Source organism: Cherax quadricarinatus, chromosome 6 (genome assembly GCF_038502225.1).
Source record: "Cherax quadricarinatus isolate ZL_2023a chromosome 6, ASM3850222v1, whole genome shotgun sequence".
NCBI classification, from domain to species: domain Eukaryota; kingdom Metazoa; phylum Arthropoda; class Malacostraca; order Decapoda; family Parastacidae; genus Cherax; species Cherax quadricarinatus.
The window spans coordinates 51,073,471-51,093,470 of record NC_091297.1 but is presented as its reverse complement, the minus strand read 5'-3'; the positions used below and the strand labels follow the sequence as shown (position 1 = coordinate 51,093,470).

The window sequence follows — 20,000 nt, the reverse complement described above, 5'->3', positions numbered from 1 at the left end:
CTCATATTTTTTTATCTGTGTTTTTTTTTATGCTACTCTCTGTCTGTAATAAGTATAAGGTTAGAGAGATTAGTACTGGTCAGTATAAAGAATCGCATTTAGATCATATGAAGTTAGTATGTGATGATAATGATGTTCCAACCCAGACTAATGTGACAGACTCTGACAATCTTCCTGATCCTGTACTCTCTTCCTCTGATACTCAGTCAGACGATCAACCTGAATGTCGTTATTCCCTACGTACACGACAGGTATTGAGAAATCCTCAAGTATCATTTGTAACTTCCAATTCAGATTTGCCTCAAATACAGCATGAGTTAGCCAATGCAACAGAGTTTGATCTTCCCAGAGATGACACTCATTCTGCATATGTCAATCTTACCCTAGCAGAGTTGGGGTTAAATGTAAATAACCTGTATAGATGAATAATTCCAGTATCAACTTATCAGTATTCAAGAAATTTTTTTTTTTTTGTGTTCACGTTCTCTCCAAATTCTGAGAGTTAACAGTCTAGATTTGAGTGCACCGAATCTGCCTTTCTGTTAAACACTTCTTTCTTTGTATATATTCCTTCCTCAGAATCCGTAGATCACATGAATATGGATCGATCGATCAAATTTTTTTTTATCACTTCTATTGTGTAATCCCAACGTTGAGTTTCATTCGATGAGTTGTGCTATATTATACCTTGTATTGCATTACAGTTTCAGTTACGTAAGCTTCCATTCCAATGTTCTACTTATGTATGTTATAATGTTCAATTGTTGTGTACTTTGACATTGTATAGAATCAGCCCAAGCCGTATACCTGCCATCTCTAGTTTGTATTAGTTGTGTGTCGGGACGACATACGTTAGCGTCGCCGAGCTCTCAGTAGTAGTAACCAGTTACCAGTAACCAGTTACCAGTAACCAGTGTACCAGTAGATGACTCACTACCAACCGTCTCTGCGTGAATCACTGCCTGTATTCATATTGTGCTGACCACAGCAGTATTCAAACACCCCCCTCACATATGGGTACTGGGGTTAGTTAGTCTGACGAGAGTGAGCAAGGAGGCAGGTCACGGCTGTTTGGCTCTTCCATACTACCGTTATAATTATACGTACTACCAGCCTACGTGAGTATTACTTTACCCTATCCACGTGTTCGAACCCCACATGATATTATTACGTATTATTATTATTACATATTATTATTCCTCCTCCTCCTTCCTCCTTCCTCATTATTCTTCTTCCTCCTCCATCTTCTTCCTCCTCCTTTTTCCTTCTTCCTTCTCCTCCTTCCTCCTTCCCTCTTCTTCCTCCTCCTCCTTCCTCCTCCTTCCTTCCTCCTCCTCCCCTCCTCCTCCTTCCTTCTTCCTTCTTCTTCTTATATACTCCCACATATCCAAAACATTGCTGGGACATACAAATACTTTGTATATATTCCAAGACAATAGTAAATGGCCAAGGCAGGTGTAAATGTCCACCTGTCAGTGTGTCTGTGACAATTTGAGTAGAATTTCAGTACCTAATACTAGTGTCAGAACAAAGATTGGTTATGAAATGACAAGAACTACTACAAATTGTAATTATCAGAACATAAAAATTATATACAGTGGACCCCCGCATAACGATTACCTCCGAATGCGACCAATTATGTAAGTGTATTTATGTAAGTGCGTTTGTACGTGTATGTTTGGGGGTCTGAAATGGACTAATCTACTTCACAATATTTCTTATGGGAACAAATTCGGTCAGTACTGGCACCTGAACATACTTCTGGAGTGGAAAAATATCGTTAACCGGGGGTCCACTGTACTGTAAAATAATATGAAAAAGAGAAAAAAGGTATATTGGCAACACTTCTGCAAGGGGTAAAACTGGAGGTTGCTGTCAGGTGAGCATCCAGTGCCAACTTCTCAGCCTCATTTCTCTGTAAGTACTGACCCTAATTTTTTTTATCCTATAACACTTAGAAAAATGTGCTCTCTATTTCCATAAAAAAAAAAAAATTCAATTAAAGAGGGCAATTTTCTGTGTGTTATAAGACAAAAAAAAAAAATGGGGACCAGTACTTACCGAGATATAAGAATATAAGACCGTGAAGCTGGCGCTGGATGCTCACCTGATGGCAACATGGAGTCCTGCCGCTTGCAGAAGTGTTCCCGATATACCTTTTTTCCTCGTTTTTATTTTAATTTATATAATTTTTATATTCTGATAATTACAATTTATAATAGTTCTTGTGATTTCATAGCCAGTCTTTTTGTTCTGACACTATTACAGTGGAACCTTGACTTATGAGTGTCCCAACTTACGAGTTTTATGAGATATGAGCTGTCCCTGGTTCGATGTTTTGCTCTGAGTTATGAGCCAACATTTGAGTTACGAGCCAGCTCCTCCCCTCCCTCTTCTCCCTCAACCAAAACCTGGACCCCTCGCTTGTTTATCTATGATTTCATGCTTTAATTACATGGAATTCATTCTCTTTTTCTTCTCAGCAATAATAATAATATATAAAGTAAAAGGACACAAGTACAACTAATGTGACATTTTATTGTGGCAACGTTTCGCTCTCCAGGAGCTTTATCAAGCCATTACAGACAATACATGGACACAGAGGGTATATATAGGCTCAGAGTGAGGTGCAATACTAGTGGTGGTAGTAGTAGTAGTAGTAGTAGTGACAAAGTTGTAGTAGTAGTAGTAGTAATATAATATGGTAGAGCAATTAATTCGTACATAAGTAAAAGGATATAAAAGCTATTACTTGGGTAACATAAAAATAGGTTGGGCAAATATAGACTGGATAGAGGCAGCCTGTTCCAACCTATTTTTATGTTACCCAAGTAATAGCTTTTATATCCTTTTACTCATGTACGAATTAATTGCTCTACCGTATTGTATTGCTGCTACTGCTACAACTTTTGTCACTACTACTACTACTACTACTACTACCACTAGTATTGCGCCTCACTCTGAGCCTATATATATACCCTCTGTGTTCATGTATTGTTTGTAATGGCTTGATAAAGCTCCTGGAGAGCGAAACGTTGCCACAATAAATGTCACATTAGTTGCACTTGTGTCCTTTTACTTTACATATTGTCAGTAATTCTACCAACTTTATTACAATAATAATATAATATTATTACAGTCAAGTCACTCAGTAAGTCAATCAAGTCACTCAGTAAGTCATTCAAGTCATTCAGTAAGTCAGTCAGTCAGGTCATTCAGTAAGTCAGTCAAGTCACCCAGTTAGTCAGGTCATTCAGTAAGTCAGTCAAGTCATTCAGTAAGTCAGTCAAGTCACTCAGTAAGTTTACCTGGAGAGAGTTCCGGGGGTCAACGCCCCCGTGGCCCGGTCTGTGAGCAGGCCTCATGGTGTATCAGAGCCTGATCAACCAGGCTGTTACTGCTGGCTGCACGCAATCCAGCGTACGAGCCACAGCCCGGCTGGTCAGGTGCCGACTTTAGGTGCTTGTCCAGTGCCAGCTTGAAGACAGCCAGGGGTCTATTGGTAATCCCCCTTATGTATGCCGGAAGACAGATGAACAGTCTCGGGCCCCTGACACTTATTGTGTTGTCTCCTTACATGCTAGTGACACCCCTGCTTTTCATTGGGGGGATGTTGCATCATCTGCCGAGTCTTTTACTTTCATTGTGAGTGATTTTCGTGTGCAGGTTCAGTACTATTCCCTCTAGGATTTTCCAGGTGTATATAATCATGTATCTCTCCCGCCTGTGTTCCAGGGAATACAGGTTCAGGAACTTCAAGCGCTCCTAGTAATTGAGGTGTTTTATCTCCGTTATGCGCACTGTGAAGGTTCTCTGTACATTTTCTAGGTCAGCAATTTCACCTGCCTTAAAAGGTGCTGTTAGTGTATAGCAATATTCCAGCTTAGATAAAACAAGTGACCTGAAGAGTGTCATCATGGGCTTGGCATCCCTAGTTTTGAAGGTTCTCATTATCCATCCTGTCATTTTTCTAGGAGATGTGACTGATACAACGTTATGGTCCTTGAAGGTGAGATCCACCGACATGATCCCTCCCAGGTCTTTGACGTTGGTTTTTCGCTCTATTTTGTGGCCCGAATTTGTTTTGTACTCTGATGAAGCTTTAATTTCCTCATGTTTGCCATATCAGAGTAATTGAAATTTCTCATCGTTGAACTTTATGTTGTTTTCTGCAGCCCATTGAAAGATTTGGTTGATGTCCGCCTGGAGCCTTGCAGTGTCTGCAATGGAAGACACTGTCATGCAGATTCGGGTGTCATCTGCAAAGGAAGACACGGTGCTGTGGCTGACATCCTTGTCTATGTTAGATATGAGGATGAGGAACAAGATGGGAGCGAGTACTGTGCCTTGTGGAACAGAGCTTTTCATCGTAGCTGCCTCAGACTTTACTCTGTTGACTACTACTCTTTGTATTCTGTTTGTGAGGAAATTATAGATCAATCTACCAACTTTTCCTGTTATTCCTCTGGCACTCATTTTGTGCGCTATTACGCCATGGTCACACTTGTTGAAGGCTTTTGCAAAGTCTGTATATATTATATCTGCAATCTTTTTGTCTTCTAGTGCATCTAGGACCTTGCTGTAGTGACCCAGTAGTTGGTACAGACAGGAGCAACCTGCTCTTAACCCATGTTGCCCTGGGTTGTGTAATTGATGGGTATCTAGATGAGTGGCGATCTTGCTTCTTAGGACCCTTTCAAAGATTTTTATGATATGGGATGTTAGTGCTATCGGTCTGTAGTTCTTTGCTATTGCTTTACTGCCCCCATTGTGGAGTGGGGCTATATCTCTTATTTTTAGTAGCTGTGGGACAACCCCTGTGTCCATGCTCCCTCTCCATAGGATGGTAAAAGCACATGATAGGGGCTTCTTGCAGTTCTTGATGAACATGGAGTTCCATGAGTCTGGCCCTGGGGCAGAGTGCAAGGGTATTACAACCCAGGATTTCAAATGGCCTGTTATCCTGGGTGTAAAGGGAGCAAAATAAACACAGCAGAAAAGTTTTGACTTATATTATTCTTCACCAATTTAGAACAGAAGTATGTACACTATGTACAGTGATAGGTATTAGTGCACTCCACGGTAACCAAGGCAGAATAGAAGCCACTAGAGAGCAGACCGTGCTTCAACCAGCTCTAGAATGGGAATGACAAGGGCAGACAGGAGAGCGGTACCCACATAACCTCTGCTATTGCCAAAACCATCTTATTGGCTGGAACCTGGTTACTGGTTGAACAACGGGGCCCCATCATCAACCCTCAGTCACCTGGTTCGCTGGTTGGGGGAGATAGCCTGTGATTACGTACTCTTTGCATGCCACAATGGGCATGTCATTTATCGCCTGTTCGAAGTCATTTGGCATCAGGATAACATCAGATAGGCTTGTGTTTACCAATTTCTGTGGCTCTCTCATAAAAAATTCATTTAGGTCTTTGACTCTCAGTCTGGTTAGCGGCTTGCTAAAAACTGAGTCATATTGGGACTTGAGTAGCTCACTCATTTCCTTGTTGTCATCTGTGTAGGACCCATCTTGTTTAAGTAGGGGCCCAATACTGGATGTTGTTCTCAACTTTGATTTGGCATAAGATTGATGGACTGAACACATCGACTCCAGGCTGAGGGACTGATTACCTCATACTCCTCCTCTCCTTACGCCTTTCTACTTTGTATCAGACAGAAAAGGAATACTTGGGGTTTCTTTCGATTTCATTTATGGCTTTTAGTTCTTCCTGCAATTCCTGATTCCTATAATATTCCTTTAGCTCTAGTTTGATGTTTGCTATTTCTCTGACCAGTGACTCCCTACACATTTCAGATGTATTGGCCTCTTTTAGCCACTCTGTTTTTCTTTTCTGTCGCCTGTAAAGGGAGCGCCTGTCTCTTTCTATTTTACATCTACTCCTCCTTTTTCTTTAAGGAATAAGCCTTGAGCATACATCGAGTGCCACAGAGTTACTCTGTTCTAGGCATAAGTTGAGGTCTTTATTGCTTAGTCTATTTTTCCAGCTTATATCATTTAGAATTTGGTTTACTTGGTCCCACTTTATGTTCTTGTTATTGAAGTTGAATTTGTTGAAGGCTCCCTCGTGACTGATCTCATTTTGTTGGTCTGGGGCTCCACGCATGTATGTCTGAACCTCGATTATGTTGTGATCTGAGTATATTGTTTTTGATATGATGACATTTCATATTAGATCATCATTGTTAGTGAAGATGAGGTCCAGTATATTCTCCAGTCTAGTAGGCTCTATTATTTGCTGGTTTAAGTTGAGTTTTGTGCAGAGATTTTAAAGCTCATGTGTGTGTGAGTTCTCGTCAGAGCTACCTCCCTGTGTTATCACTGCAACAACATTATTTGCTATATTCCTCCATTTTAGGTGCCTCAAGTTGAAGTCCCCCAGGGGCAAGATGTTGGGGGCAGGAGCTGGAAGATTTCCCAGACAGTGGTCAATTTTTGACAGCTGTTCCTGGAATTGCTGGGATGTTGCATCCGGAGGCTTGTAGACTATCACAATGACTAGGTTTTGGTTCTCGATCTTTACTGCTAAAACTTCCACTACATCATTTGAGGCATTAAGCAGTTCTGTGCAAACAAGTGACTCTGCGATATACAGGCCTACCCCCTTCCCCTTTTGCCTGTTCACTCTGTCGCATCTGTATAGGTTGTAACCTGGGATCCATATTTCATTGTCCAAGTGATCCTTTATGTGGGTCTCTGTGAAAGCTGCAAACATTGCATTTGTCTCTGCAAGCAGTCCATGGATGAAAGGTACAGTGGACCCCCGGTTAACGATAATTTTTCACTCCAGAAGTATGTTCAGGTGCCAGTACTGACCGAATTTGTTCCCATAATGAATATTGTGAAGTAGATTAGTCCATTTCAGACCCCCAAACACACACGTACAAACGCACTTACATAAATACACTTACATAATTGGTCGCATTCGGAGGTGATCGTTATGCGGGGGTCCAATGTATTTTGTTGTTCGTCGCTGGCTTTAGACCCTGTATATTTGCAAAGAAGAATGTCGTCGGACTGGTGGTACTGGGGGGGGGGGACTTTTTTTTCGGGCACTAATATCTGTATCTTTTGGTTTGGAGTGGAGGCCATCGACTGTGGTTCCACTCCAGAAATGACTAGATTTGGTGTACAATTTCTGCCATTTCCTGCTAGTTTTTTTTCTTCCTGGCACTAAAAAACCTCTCCCTCTTGAGTGGCTGTGGCTACCCAGGTTTTCCCATGGCCTGGATGTTTTGTATCCTTTTTGTCCCCTTTAGATGGTGTGCCTGGCAATTTAAGTTATAGCACTGTCTTTCCTGTACTGAAGAGGGACACATTTCAGGGTGAAAAAGCTTACAGGAAGGGGGTTTGCATTTTCCTGTTGTCATATGGGCACAGCATTTTCTAGGGTGGTCAAAGTTGCACGTCCCATCTGTTTTTCCAGATTTCCCATGCCTGCAAATACCAAGTGCATAATATGTGCACAGGCTTGGTTTCTGTTTGCCTTGGGTTTTTGTGACTGTATTCCCTGTTGGTGCATATTTTCCTGTCGTATTCCTATCCTCACTAGTACTAACTATGGAGCTCTCACCAGTTGTTTCTGGTAATACAGTGGAACCTCTACTTGCAAGTTTAATCCATTCCATGACCTTGCTCGCAACTGGATTTGCTCGTTTGCAGAGTCAATTTTCCTCATTCAAATTAATTGAAATGCAATTAATCCATTCCAGTGGAATTCTGTACTTCAATAATTTCGCTAATATCAACTCTAATGCTTATTTATTCATCTCACTTCATCTAACATGACATAATAAACAATGTAAATAACATAGAAACCTGATATATACTCTAAAATGAATATGTCATTCATGTAGTGGTATGGGTGGTGTCGGCAGTGGACGAGAGTTTGTCAGGACACCGAGCAAAATACTTCATGAATAATTTCGCTAATATCATCTATACGGTTTATTTATCTATCACAGTTCATCTAGTATGACATAACAAACAATATGAATAACATAGAAACATGATATATACTCTAGAATGAGTAAAATATGTCATTATGTAACAAGTGGAGGCGGCCACAACCGCTCCCTCTTTGTTGTGGTAAACACTGCCATCTAGTGACGGCCTTTTGAAGCCGTCTATTATTATAATTATTATATGTAGTACATTATTATTATATATGTATTATTATTATTATACATATTATATTATTATTATACATGTATTATTATTATTGTATTATACTATTATTATTATTATTATACGTATTGTTATTATTCATATTATTATTGTTATTATTATTATTATTATATAAATTATTTGTAATTTTTATTCACACAAAAAATATAAGATTTACTGTTATTCCTTATTGCAATAATTGTATAAATATGTCAACCCATTCACGACTGCATATTGGAATGGACAGTGACGTCATTTGTTTACAATGAAACAGCCAAGCAATGGATCATTTCTCCTAGGTTGAGCTCAATTTCAAGGCACTTTTCATCATGAAAGCAATCAAAATCATATCTATTTCTATAATATATCTTTCATTCTATTAAATGAGACCAAAAAAAACGAGAATACAACCATAAAAACCATTCGAAATTACCACTAAGGGGTGGCTAATTGCTGAGAAGTGAACTCCATTATTTATGCTTAGATTTCTTTCATTTTTGGTGTACGTTAAGAAGCATCTTTCCATCATACATTGCCCAAGTTTCAATAAGATAGTCCAACAAACAAATGAGATACAATTCCCGAGATCAAGAGCAAGAGCCCCTCACCAGTGTCAAGGAACCTGCCTTGAGGTCTGCTCGCTTGTGGAAATTTTGCTCGCGTTTGGAAGCAAAAAATCGACCCATCGACTGCTCGTATTTGGAAAAACTCGCACGTGGACATGCTCGCAAGTTGAGGTTCCACTGTATGTCCTCACTATTGCTAGTGGAGTCCCCATGCTTGCTATCTCCTGTGGTATTACTAGTTTGTAATATTGGTTTTATCTTGTCCTTGACTACACTTGTTTCCCCACAACAGCTCTTGCCTCCCTCGAGGCTATTTATATGCATTCCCTCATCCATACATTTACTGTCTACCTGGACAGCACCTCCAGCCTCACCATTACTGTCTACCAGGACAGCACTTCCAGCCCCACAGTTACTGTCTACCAGGACAGCACCTCCAGCCTCACCATTACTGTCTACCAGGACAGCACTTCCAGCTCCACATTTACTGTCTACCAGGGCAGCACCTCCAGCCTTACAGTTTCTGACTACATGGCCAGCACCAAGGGCGACACCATTCAGCCCAGACTTTTTATTTTCCCATCTGTTATAGAATGCTTCCAGGTTTTCTATGAAGGCTGCTTTGATGTTATCCTCTTTTAATACCAATGTGATTTTAGTCCACAGATTGATCTCATTTGGGCATACCCAAAAACACTTCCCTGATTTAATACTGCTTGTAGATAATTCTTGGATATCTGCACAAGGGGCGTGACACCAATTTTCACAAAAGTGGCATGTAATCCATTTGGAAGCCCGTTTGATTTACTGCAGACTACACGGAATTTTATAATGTGATTTCAATGGTTGATTTACTGTAATTCTTCTAGCAACCCCTTGAAAATTCTAATAACCTCCTTAAAGTGAAGATCTGGCTATTTGTATTTCTATTTCTAACTGTGCTTGTATATTAGGACAAGCTTACCGTTCTACATTTCTGCTTTATAGTTATCGATTGTGTTTTATAAGGGCACCTAAAACCCCGTCTGTTTATAGTCTGCTTTATTGTCTAACGAATCCACTTGAAACCGGTCAAGGGTTCGGAACCAGTTAGATCTGATCAGTGGATCACTTATTTAAAACACATCTGGTCGGTGATTTGGGCTAACACATGAAGGAATACTGGAAATTATTAAACCGAGTTTTTCCAACAGCAAAGAACTACAGACCGATAGCACTAACATCCCATATCATAAAAATCTCTGAAAGGGTCCTAAGAAGCAAGATCACCACCCATCTAGAAACCCATTAGTTACACAACCCAGGGCAACATGGGTTTAGAACAGGTCGCTCCTGTCTGTCTCAACTATTGGATCACTACGACAAGGTCCTAGATGCACTAGAAGACAAAAAGAATGCAGATGTAATATATACAGACTTTGCAAAAGCCTTCGACAAGTGTGACCATGGCATAATAACGCACAAAATGCGTGCTAAAGGAATAACAGGAAAAGTCGGTCGATGGATCTATAATTTCCTCACTAACAGAACACAGAGAGTAGTAGTCAACAGAGTAAAGTCCGAGGCAGCTACAGTGAAAAGCTCTGTTCCACAAGGCACAGTACTCGCTCCCATCTTGTTCCTCATCCTCATATCTGACATAGACAAGGATGTCAGCCACAGCACCGTGTCTTCCTTTGCAGATGACACCCGAATCTGCATGACAGTGTCTTCCATTGCAGACACTGCAAGGCTCTAGGCGGACATCAACCAAATCTTTCAGTGGGCTGCAGAAAACAATATGAAGTTCAACGATGAGAAATTTCAATTACTCAGATATGGTAAACATGAGGAAATTAAATCTTCATCAGAGTACAAAACAAATTCTGGCCACAAAATAGAGCAAAACACCAACGTCAAAGACCTGGGAGTGATCATGTCGGAGGATCTCACCTTCAAGGACCATAACATTGTATCAATTTCATTTGCTAGAAAAATGACAGGATGGATAATGAGAACCTTCAAAACTAGGGAGGCCAAGCCCATGATGACACTCTTCAGGTCACTTGTTCTATCTAGGCTGGAATATTGCTGCACACTAACAGCACCTTTCAAGGCAGGTGAAATTGCTGACCTAGAAAATGTACAGAGAACCTTCACGGCGCACATAACGGAGATAAAACACCTCAATTACTGGGAGCGCTTGAGGTTCCTGAACCTGTATTCCCTGGAACGCAGGTGGGAGAGATACATGATTATATACACCTGGAAAATCCTAGAGGAACTAGTACTGAACTTGCACACGAAAATCACTCACTACGAAAGCAAAAGACTTGGCAGACGATGCAACATCCCCCCAATGAAAAGCAGGGGTGTCACTAGCACGTTAAGAGACCATACAATAAGTGTCAGTGGCCCGAGACTGTTCAGCTGCCTCTCAGCACACATAAGGGGGATTACGAAGAGACCCCTGGCAGTCTTCAAGCTGGCACTGGACATGCACCTAAAGTCGGTTCCTGACCAGCCGGGCTGTGGCTCGTACGTTGGTTTGCGTGCAGCCAGCAGTAACAGCCTGGTTGATCAGGCTCTGATCCACCAGGAGGCCTGGTCACAGACCGGGCCACGGGGGCACTGCCCCCTGGAACTCTCTCCAGGTAAACTCCAGGTAATCTGTGATTAGATTGAAACAAAAGTATAACTTGGGTGTTGGAGAACCGGAGATTGCTGGCAGCTCCTACAATGACAAACGGTCGAGCCTCAACCATTATTTACAGCCTGAAGGTTTATAGATCACTGTATTTAGCTTTTCTAGATTTTTTCCGTCTCCACCACAACAAATGCTATGTTATTACAATAGTTGGCTGGTGTAGATTATTGGAGGAAAGTCGCTTTTTCTGGAGTAATATTTGCTTTTCGTTGTGTATATTGCGACCGCTGGTAACTACAGGTTATATGAATTTCCACTGTATATGTCTAGTATTTCAAGAATGAAGAAAAAACTAATGATGGTCGCTTCACTCCACTAAGTACCATTATATTACTGGTTAGTCGCTACTACAGCACTGTGGTAAGGTTTCTGGATGATTATTGGTCTTTTTGTAAACCTTCACTGATATCGTATTTTTTTTTTTTTACATAACTGTACACTTTTTGTATTTTCTCAGGATTTTGCAACTTATCATAATTTAGAAGAAAAAAAATTTCCACACTGGTGTCACTTGATTATATGCGAGGTGCACTAGCAGGCAAGGAAGATTATTAAAACAGCTGACCTGTGTGGTAAGTTTCTTGCGACTGGCACCTGCCTCTTTAAGCCTGTCACTTCAGTTACAATTACACCTGTTTTAAATGACACTTAAACATTTATTATCTGTATACTACTGTGCCACTGTGGTATTCACTATAGCACTATGTATACACAATATTATCAGGGAGACTCTTTCCTCTACAAGGAAAAGTTCTATTATTATTATTTTGCTCATGGCATGCTAGGCCTATGATTTCCCTCTGGGAGTATGCTCTGCTAGGTATTGCACACTAATCCTCCTTTTTTGACTCAATATATACTATTTTCTCCCCAAGATTGGTTCCAAGCGCTAGAGGGATGTATCGTATAAGATTGCTGGCACAAATTAAAGTTCTAGCACATAAGAGAGACCGTGAAAACATGAGAAAACATGGAGCACAATGAGGCACGCGGCAATAAACTGTGTGAACATAAGTCAGTCAAGTTACTCAGCAAGTCAGTCAAGTCTTATGGAGGGGGATTCCCCTTCCAAACAATAACCTCTCTTCCCTCTCTCCTCCTCCCTGTCTTCCATCCTCCATCAACAACAGCCTTCAGTAAAGGTAACTGTCATGTTGAATGTTCATTCTTTTGTGCATGTAAATCTATCTTAAGGTAAAAAAAAAATTTTTTGTTGATACATCTGGGTTTCTGGAACGAATTAATTTGATTTGCATTATTTCTTATGGGGAAAATGGTTTCGCAAATCATCGATTTTGATAATAGTCGCACTTTCTGGAATGGATTAGTTACAAAAAATTAGGGACCACTGTATTAGTATCATATTGAGGTACTATTTTATCAAGCCTCCTGACAGCAGGAATTCCCCTGGAACAAATTAATGGCATTTCAATTAATTTAAATGAAGAAAATTAACTCAGCATACGAACAAATCAGGATACGAACAAGGTCACGAAACAGATTAAATTCGTAAGCAGAGGTTCCACTATATATTACTAGTTGTAAAAAGAAAAACTTTTGTTTCTTCTTTTCTGGGTCACCTTGCCTCGGTGAGAGATGGTTGGTGTCTTATGAAATGGTAATCATTTTCTGAAGGTAATAAAACCAAAAGTACAAAGTTTGATGGAAAATTTTTGGAATTACACTCTTGCAAAGTCAGCAGACTTGGCAATATTTACGCATCAGGGATTATCCTCAGTTTGTGCCCTATTTTTGGCCAATTCCATTGTTCCAGTCTACCAAATTCATAACTATTTTACTAGTATTCCTTCTATTCTATCTTCTGAGTACAAGAAACCATCCATTTACCCATTTTGAGTACCCAGTAAAGTGATCAGACATCGGTAATTTGGCCAATTTCACACAATATTCAAAATTGCCAATTTAAAAATACGGTCCAGAATAAACAATGTAGGCATTCCTGGCACCAAAAAAACATTTCCTCTGTTATTTAGTCATGTCTCCAAGCCCCTCTTATATTACACTTGTTTTTCATTTTGAATTTCTCTTCACACAAAAAACACAAGATTTACTGTTATGCAGACTACTGCATTTTTGTAATTGTATAGATAATGTCAATACATTCCTAAATGTATATTAGACTGGCAAGCTGGATGCATATTGGACAAGTGACATCACTTTTGTGCTCTGGAATATCGGTAAAAATAGAACGTTTCCACTACTTTGAGCTCAATTTCAAGCTACTTTTAGTCTGAAATTGATCAGAATCATCTTTATTTCCTATTTCTGTAATATATATTCCATTCTATCAAATGAGGCTAAGAAACAGAGAATACAATCATAAAAACTATATAAAAACAAAGTCGCTGTTTTAAACTAAAAGCACTGTTGCAGTTTTTTCTCATACACTGTTTGCTGGAGGATTTTTTTACATGGTGCACAATTATCACATACAGTGGACCCTCTGTTTTCATGATTAATCCATTCCAGAGAGTCCGACGAAACCTGAAAATCACGAAAACCGAAATAATTTTCCCCTCAAGAAATAATGTAAATCCAGTTAATCCATTCCAGACACCCAAAAATATTAACAAAAAATACTTTTTTTAGAGATTAAACATAGATTTACATACAGAAAACAGTGACAAATAAATATAAAGCACTAATAAAATGTATAAATGAACATTTAACATCACACTTTCCTTTATTGAAGACTCTTGTTGGTGCATCGAAGACGGGGAGGAGGGGAGACTTCCCCAAAGCCACAATACATTCCACAACAGGTGTAGGGTTGTCAGGTGTGTGTGGGGAAGTACCCTGGTTGGTGTGTAGGGAAATGCCTTGGCTGGGGTGTGTGTGAAAGTAACCTGGTTGGTGTGTGGGGAAGTGCCCTGGCTGGTGTGTGTGGGGAAGTACCCTGGCTGGTATGTGTGTGTGTGGGGAAGTACCCTGGCTGGTATGTGTGTGTGTGGGGAAGTACCCTGGCTGGTGTGTGTGGGGAAGTACCCTGTCTGGTGTGTGGGGAAGTACCCTGTCTGGTGTACATGGGGAAGTACCCTGGCTGGTGTGTGTGGGGAAGTACCCTGACTGATGTGTGTGGGGAAGTACCCTGGCTGGTGTGTGTGGGGAAGTACCCTGCCTGGCGTGTGTGGGGAAGTGCCCTGGCTGGTGTGTGTGGGGAAGTACCCTGGTTGGTGTGTGTGGGGAAATACCCTATCTGATATGTGAGGAAGTACCCTGGCTGGTGTGTTCTTTCTTGAATTCTATCATGTTTCTTGCCTTCTTTATCGAAGGGCTGGCACTAGGAGCTTTGTTTGAGCCCATGGTGGCTTATTTAGCAGTGACACACATTAAACAAGTGCAAAAAAATGGATTTTTATGAAATGTTTCGCATGACCTTGCAGGGTAATGTTCACTCGCCAAGAAACAATGCCACACTGACTCAGAATGCGTGTACTCACCTAATTGTGGTTGCAAGGGTCGAGACTCAGCTCCTGGCCCCGCCTCATCACTGATCGCTACTAGGTCCTCTCTATGCTCCCTGAGCTTTGTCATACCTCGCCTAAAAGCTATGTATGGTTCCTGCCTCCACTACCTCACTTGCTAGGCTATTCCACTTCCTGATGACTCTATGACTGAAGAAATACTTCCTAACATCCCTGTGACTCATCTGAGTCTTCAGCTTCCAATTGTGACCCCTTGTTTCTATGTTCCCTCATGGCCGGCACCACCACTACCACCACCATGCACATTTTCCATCCCAATTGCAACATTATCATCTTCATTTTCACTGTCTGTTCCTGTTGTACAGCCACGGGATGTACTCCGAGATGTACTCCTTCCCCTTGGAATAGCATATGGCATACTACCAGAGCGCATATATCGTTGTATATACTGACGCTTCACTGCAGAATATTCCACTTCACTATCACTACTGGAATTTTTTCAAGAGCTTGTAGTTCATATTCACTATCACTATCATCGCCAATGCTCACATCTGAGTTCAGGATTTGGGAAAAATAGGAGTTTCCTCTTCGATTCTGGTACAACTGAACGTGAACAAGACGGCCCAGCACCAGAGGTGGAAGGCTGAGGGTCGTCTGGGTTTTCCTCACTATTACCGGTATTATGGTCATTAGTTTTGGTCACAAGTTCATCAAAACCTTGAAACTCATCTTCACTGGCACTTCCATCTGTATTAGAACTGTCACTGGGGAACAAAAGTGTCCCAGTTCACCAAGGAGTGAGGAGCTTCTTACCGCGAGGCATGATGAACAAGGTCTACTAAAATGGCGTTCCCACAATGTGCCACTGGGTCCCAGAATTTTTTCTACTGCGCACACCGACCGCTCACATCCATTCTCTCACATCTAGGCCTACCAGCTGTTTCCCGCTTAATTTGAAGCCGCTAGAATTTAAGCGTACTAGTATGGCACCAATCCTGGCATGCAGGCCATACTAGTATGGCACCAACCCTGGCGCGCAAGCCATACTAGTACGACACCAACCCTGAAAGGATTAAAAATAAGAACTACATTTGCTGTCTTCCATACATCAGGTAGTTGCCCAGTTTCAAGGGATGTGTTGAAGATTGTGGTTTGTGGGACACAGCATCTCTGCTCCTTCTCCAAGGACCCATGGGGAGATGTTGTCCAGTCACGTAATCTTTGAGGTGTCAAGGTCACTTAGCAGCTTCTGCACCTCCTCCTCAGTTGTGTGTATGTCACCCAACACTTGTTGGTACAGTCCCTGTTGGTGTTCCCCTCTGTGCCGTCTTCCCAGAGCCCTTCCTATCTCTTCTGTGAATACTTCCTTGAATCTCGTGTTGAGCTCCTCACATACCTCTTGATCATTTCTTGTGAGTTCTCCACCTTCTTTCCTCAGCCTGATCACATGGTCTTTGACTGTTGTCTTCCTCCTAGTGTGGCTATACAGCAGTTTTGGGTCAGACTTGACTTTTGATGCTGTGTTGTTTTCGTACCATCATTGGGCCTCCCTCCTAATCTGTGCACACGGGCACTCGGACGTGTTCCGTACGACCGATGATACCAGAGGGAATTAACGAAAACAGAGACTATATTTTGACGAAAAAAGTTGGTGATAACCGGAAATCACGAAATCAGAGGGTAATGAAGACAGAAGGTCCACTGTAGACCCATTCTCTCATATCTAGTGCCAAATTTACTGCTCACAGTTAATCTGAGTGAGCTGAGCTCATGGCGTTGTACTACGGGACCAACACTGTAAGGGTTAAATTTTTTTTTTTTTTTTTTTTTTTTTTTTTTTTTTTTTTTTTTTTTTAAAGTTGGCCATCTCCCACCGAGGCAGGGTGACCCAAAGAGAAAGAAAATCCACAAACGGAAAATACTTTCATCATCATTCAACACTTTCACCTCACTCACACATTATCACTGTTTTTGCAGAGGTGCTCAGAATACTGTAAATACAACTTTATCAGGAATATGAAATCTAAATATCATTTACTGGAAATATGCCAAGGAACACCAATGGCAGGGTGGATTAACCCTTTTGGGGTCGACAGGCCCTCTCCCAGACTCGTTCTCAGGGTCGAGAAATTTAAAAAAAAAAAAAGTTTCTTTTGAAAAGATTCATTTTTTTTTCTAAAAATTATAGGCTAAAAAAAAAATTTTTGCCATCAATACTTACTGAGATATGGAGACGTAAAGTAGACAGAAAATGAGTCGCATGTGGCATCATCGCCGACTGCCAGTCACCAAGTATTTTCGTATTTTCTTTTTTTGTACTTTTTTCTATTATTTTTTTTTTTTCAAGTAACTTTTATGGCCTGTGAGACCAATATAAGCACATTTTGAAAGTTTTTTCTCTTTATTTACTACACAATAACTGCATAAACACTGTTGTCACTACATTGTTTACAAAACTTGTTTACACAAAAAAACGATGTAAAATGTTGTTTATTACTATTTTTCTATATTTTATATACACATATACAGTCACAGAATATGTTTCTAGAAGTTCTGCAGCTTGTGGAAGTCTTTGAAACATGGTTTCATGCACAGTGCTGTTTTACACTCCTCACACATAAAACGAGTGTCTCTGCATTGTTGTGGGCGTTTTTTTGTATGTTCACAGATGTAACACCTCTTCTGAGCCTTTTTCTTGAAAGTAGTAGCAGGCAGTTGTATTAGGAAGTGATCACCATGCTTCAGAGAGAAGGTAGTTGTTGAAAATTTCATGGGCGGTTTTCTATTGCAGGTGTTGTTCCTTGGTACTTGAATACTATTTGTCTGATGACAGGCAAACAAAATTCAGAATTTGCCATATGGTGGTTTGTTTCTGGTCCTCATCTTATATATATTATAAGTGTTGAGCATGGAAATGTCCAGAAGATGGAAAAAGAGTTTCATTTACCACTTATAACTCTTGCGAACACAATCAGCAAACCCAATCTGCATGTCACATTTGTCCACTGAACACAGCTGCAGGTTTTAGAATGGGTTCATTACTTTCTCTATGCTGCCTGCCAGTGTCTGTCATTTCATTAGGGTGAACTGATGACAACAGTGTGACATCTCATTTATCATGCCACCGAAATGTCATGATGTCATTGGCAGCAAACACCTGCACCTCACCTCTACGAGTGCCAGCGCCAAACCTGGGCATATGCTTATAATTTGCACGCACTGTGCCACACACATCTGTCATGTGTACCAGTTATCAGTATATAATATATGCTCCTTACCAAGATGCGGTTCCATCATTGTTTTAACCACATCACCAGAGATGGCAATAACTTCCTGGTATTTTGCAATGTATAAGTTCCAGTATACAGAATAATATCCAATATAATACCACTGTAACAAACACAAAGCACAAATAACTTTATACCAAAGCGCTTTCCTCTTGCTTGGTATATACTGCTTGAATGACAGTCTTCCTTTGAACAGAATCAAAGACTCATCAATAACAAGCTTCCTGAAGGGATAAAAATGCATATTGAATTTCTCTTTCAGGTACACAAACACATTCCTAATCTTATATAATCTGTCATTTCTGTCAGGCCTGAGAAGTGAAGCATACGTAATAGCACAAATCGATTCACTCACATTATTTCACTGAATCCTGGGGTTATAATCAGGTGGTCTGTTGACCAGTATGATCTGACACTGTGCTTATACACATGTGGCATAAGCATTATTGTGGCAAAGAAAAGATACATCTTAGCAACAGTTGTCTCCTTCCACTGGTGTGACGTGATTTTGGTGAAAGTGCTGTGTTTGCCATGGTATGGTCGAAGTATGTGTTGCTTTCTCTGACAATAATTTCCATCAGGGGTTCGTCAGAGAATAACTCGAAACATTCTAGTCCAGTGGCATTGTTCCTAAGTGTACAAGATGGCCGTATTCCACTTTGACTTTCATCAAACTGATGGGGATTGGGAACAAAATTGCCAGCTTCCTGCCAATCCCAGGTGTGGTCTGCTGGTGGGTGCTGGATATTGACAGGTGGTTGTGGGAGTTTGTGGTTGTGGAGATTGTGGTTGTGGAGGCTGGTGTGGTGGCCTTGTTGTAGATCAGCTGAGGCAGCAGCGTGGGTGGCAGCATGGCCCACTGCTGGTGCCTCATGGCCGGCACCACCACTACCACCACCATGCACATTTTCCATCCCAATTGCAACACTATCATCCTCATTTTCACTATCTGTTCTTGTTGTACAGCCATGAGATGTACTCCTTTCTCTTGGAATAGCATATGGCACACTACCAGAGTGCATATATCGTCATGATATACTGACGCTTCACTGGAGAATATTCCACTTCACTATCGCTACTGGAAGTGTTTTCAAGAGCTTGTAGTTCATGTTCACTATCACTATCATCACCAATGCTCACATCTGAGTCCGGGATATGGGAAAATAGGAGTTTCCTCTTTCGCTCTGGTACAACTGAATGTGAACAAGACAGCCCAGCAGCAGAGGTGGAAGGCTAAGGGTCGTCTGGGTTTTCCTCGCTATTACTGGTATTATGGTCATTAGTTTCGGTCACAACTTCATCAAAACCTTGAAACTCGTCTTCACTGGCACTTCCATCTGTATTAGAACTGTCACTGGGAAACAAAAAGTGTCCCAATTCACAAAGGAGTGAGGAGTTTCTTGCCGCGAGGCATGGTGAACAAGGTCTACTAAAATGGTGTTCCCACAATGCGCCACTGGGTCCCAGATTTTTCTACCAAGAAACACCCCACCACACACCCATTCTCTCACATCTAGGCCTACCAGCCTTTTCCCACAAGATTTGAAGGCGCTGGAATTTACTTGTACTAGTACGTCAATAACCCTGGCACGTAAGCGTACTAGTACATCGGAAACCTGAAAGGGCTAACCTTTGAATACATAATTTCTGTGCCAATAAAATGGAGTCATTATAGAAACCATTTTAATTACGGTAGAATTTACTTAGAGAGACGAGTGTGTGTGTGTGCATAAAAAAATTAATTTTCATGATTTAAAAACTGAACCAAAGTAATGTTGGATTTCATTTTTTATTTTAGGTGGGTTGAACCAAAAGAGCTACTATGATGTT

General features: G+C 40.9%; 1 protein-coding gene across 1 annotated transcript in view; it reads left to right on the top strand.

The window, feature by feature from the left end:
- The window catches only part of LOC128693249 (metaxin-1), a 97,773-nt gene extending 77,777 nt beyond the window's left edge, over positions 1-19,996 (top strand). Inside the window, exon 4 of the mRNA XM_070081611.1 lies at positions 19,969-19,996. Coding sequence (XP_069937712.1) covers positions 19,969-19,996 — 28 coding nt within the window. The remainder of the gene's footprint in view (positions 1-19,968) is intronic.
- The last annotated feature ends 4 nt before the right edge of the window (positions 19,997-20,000 follow it).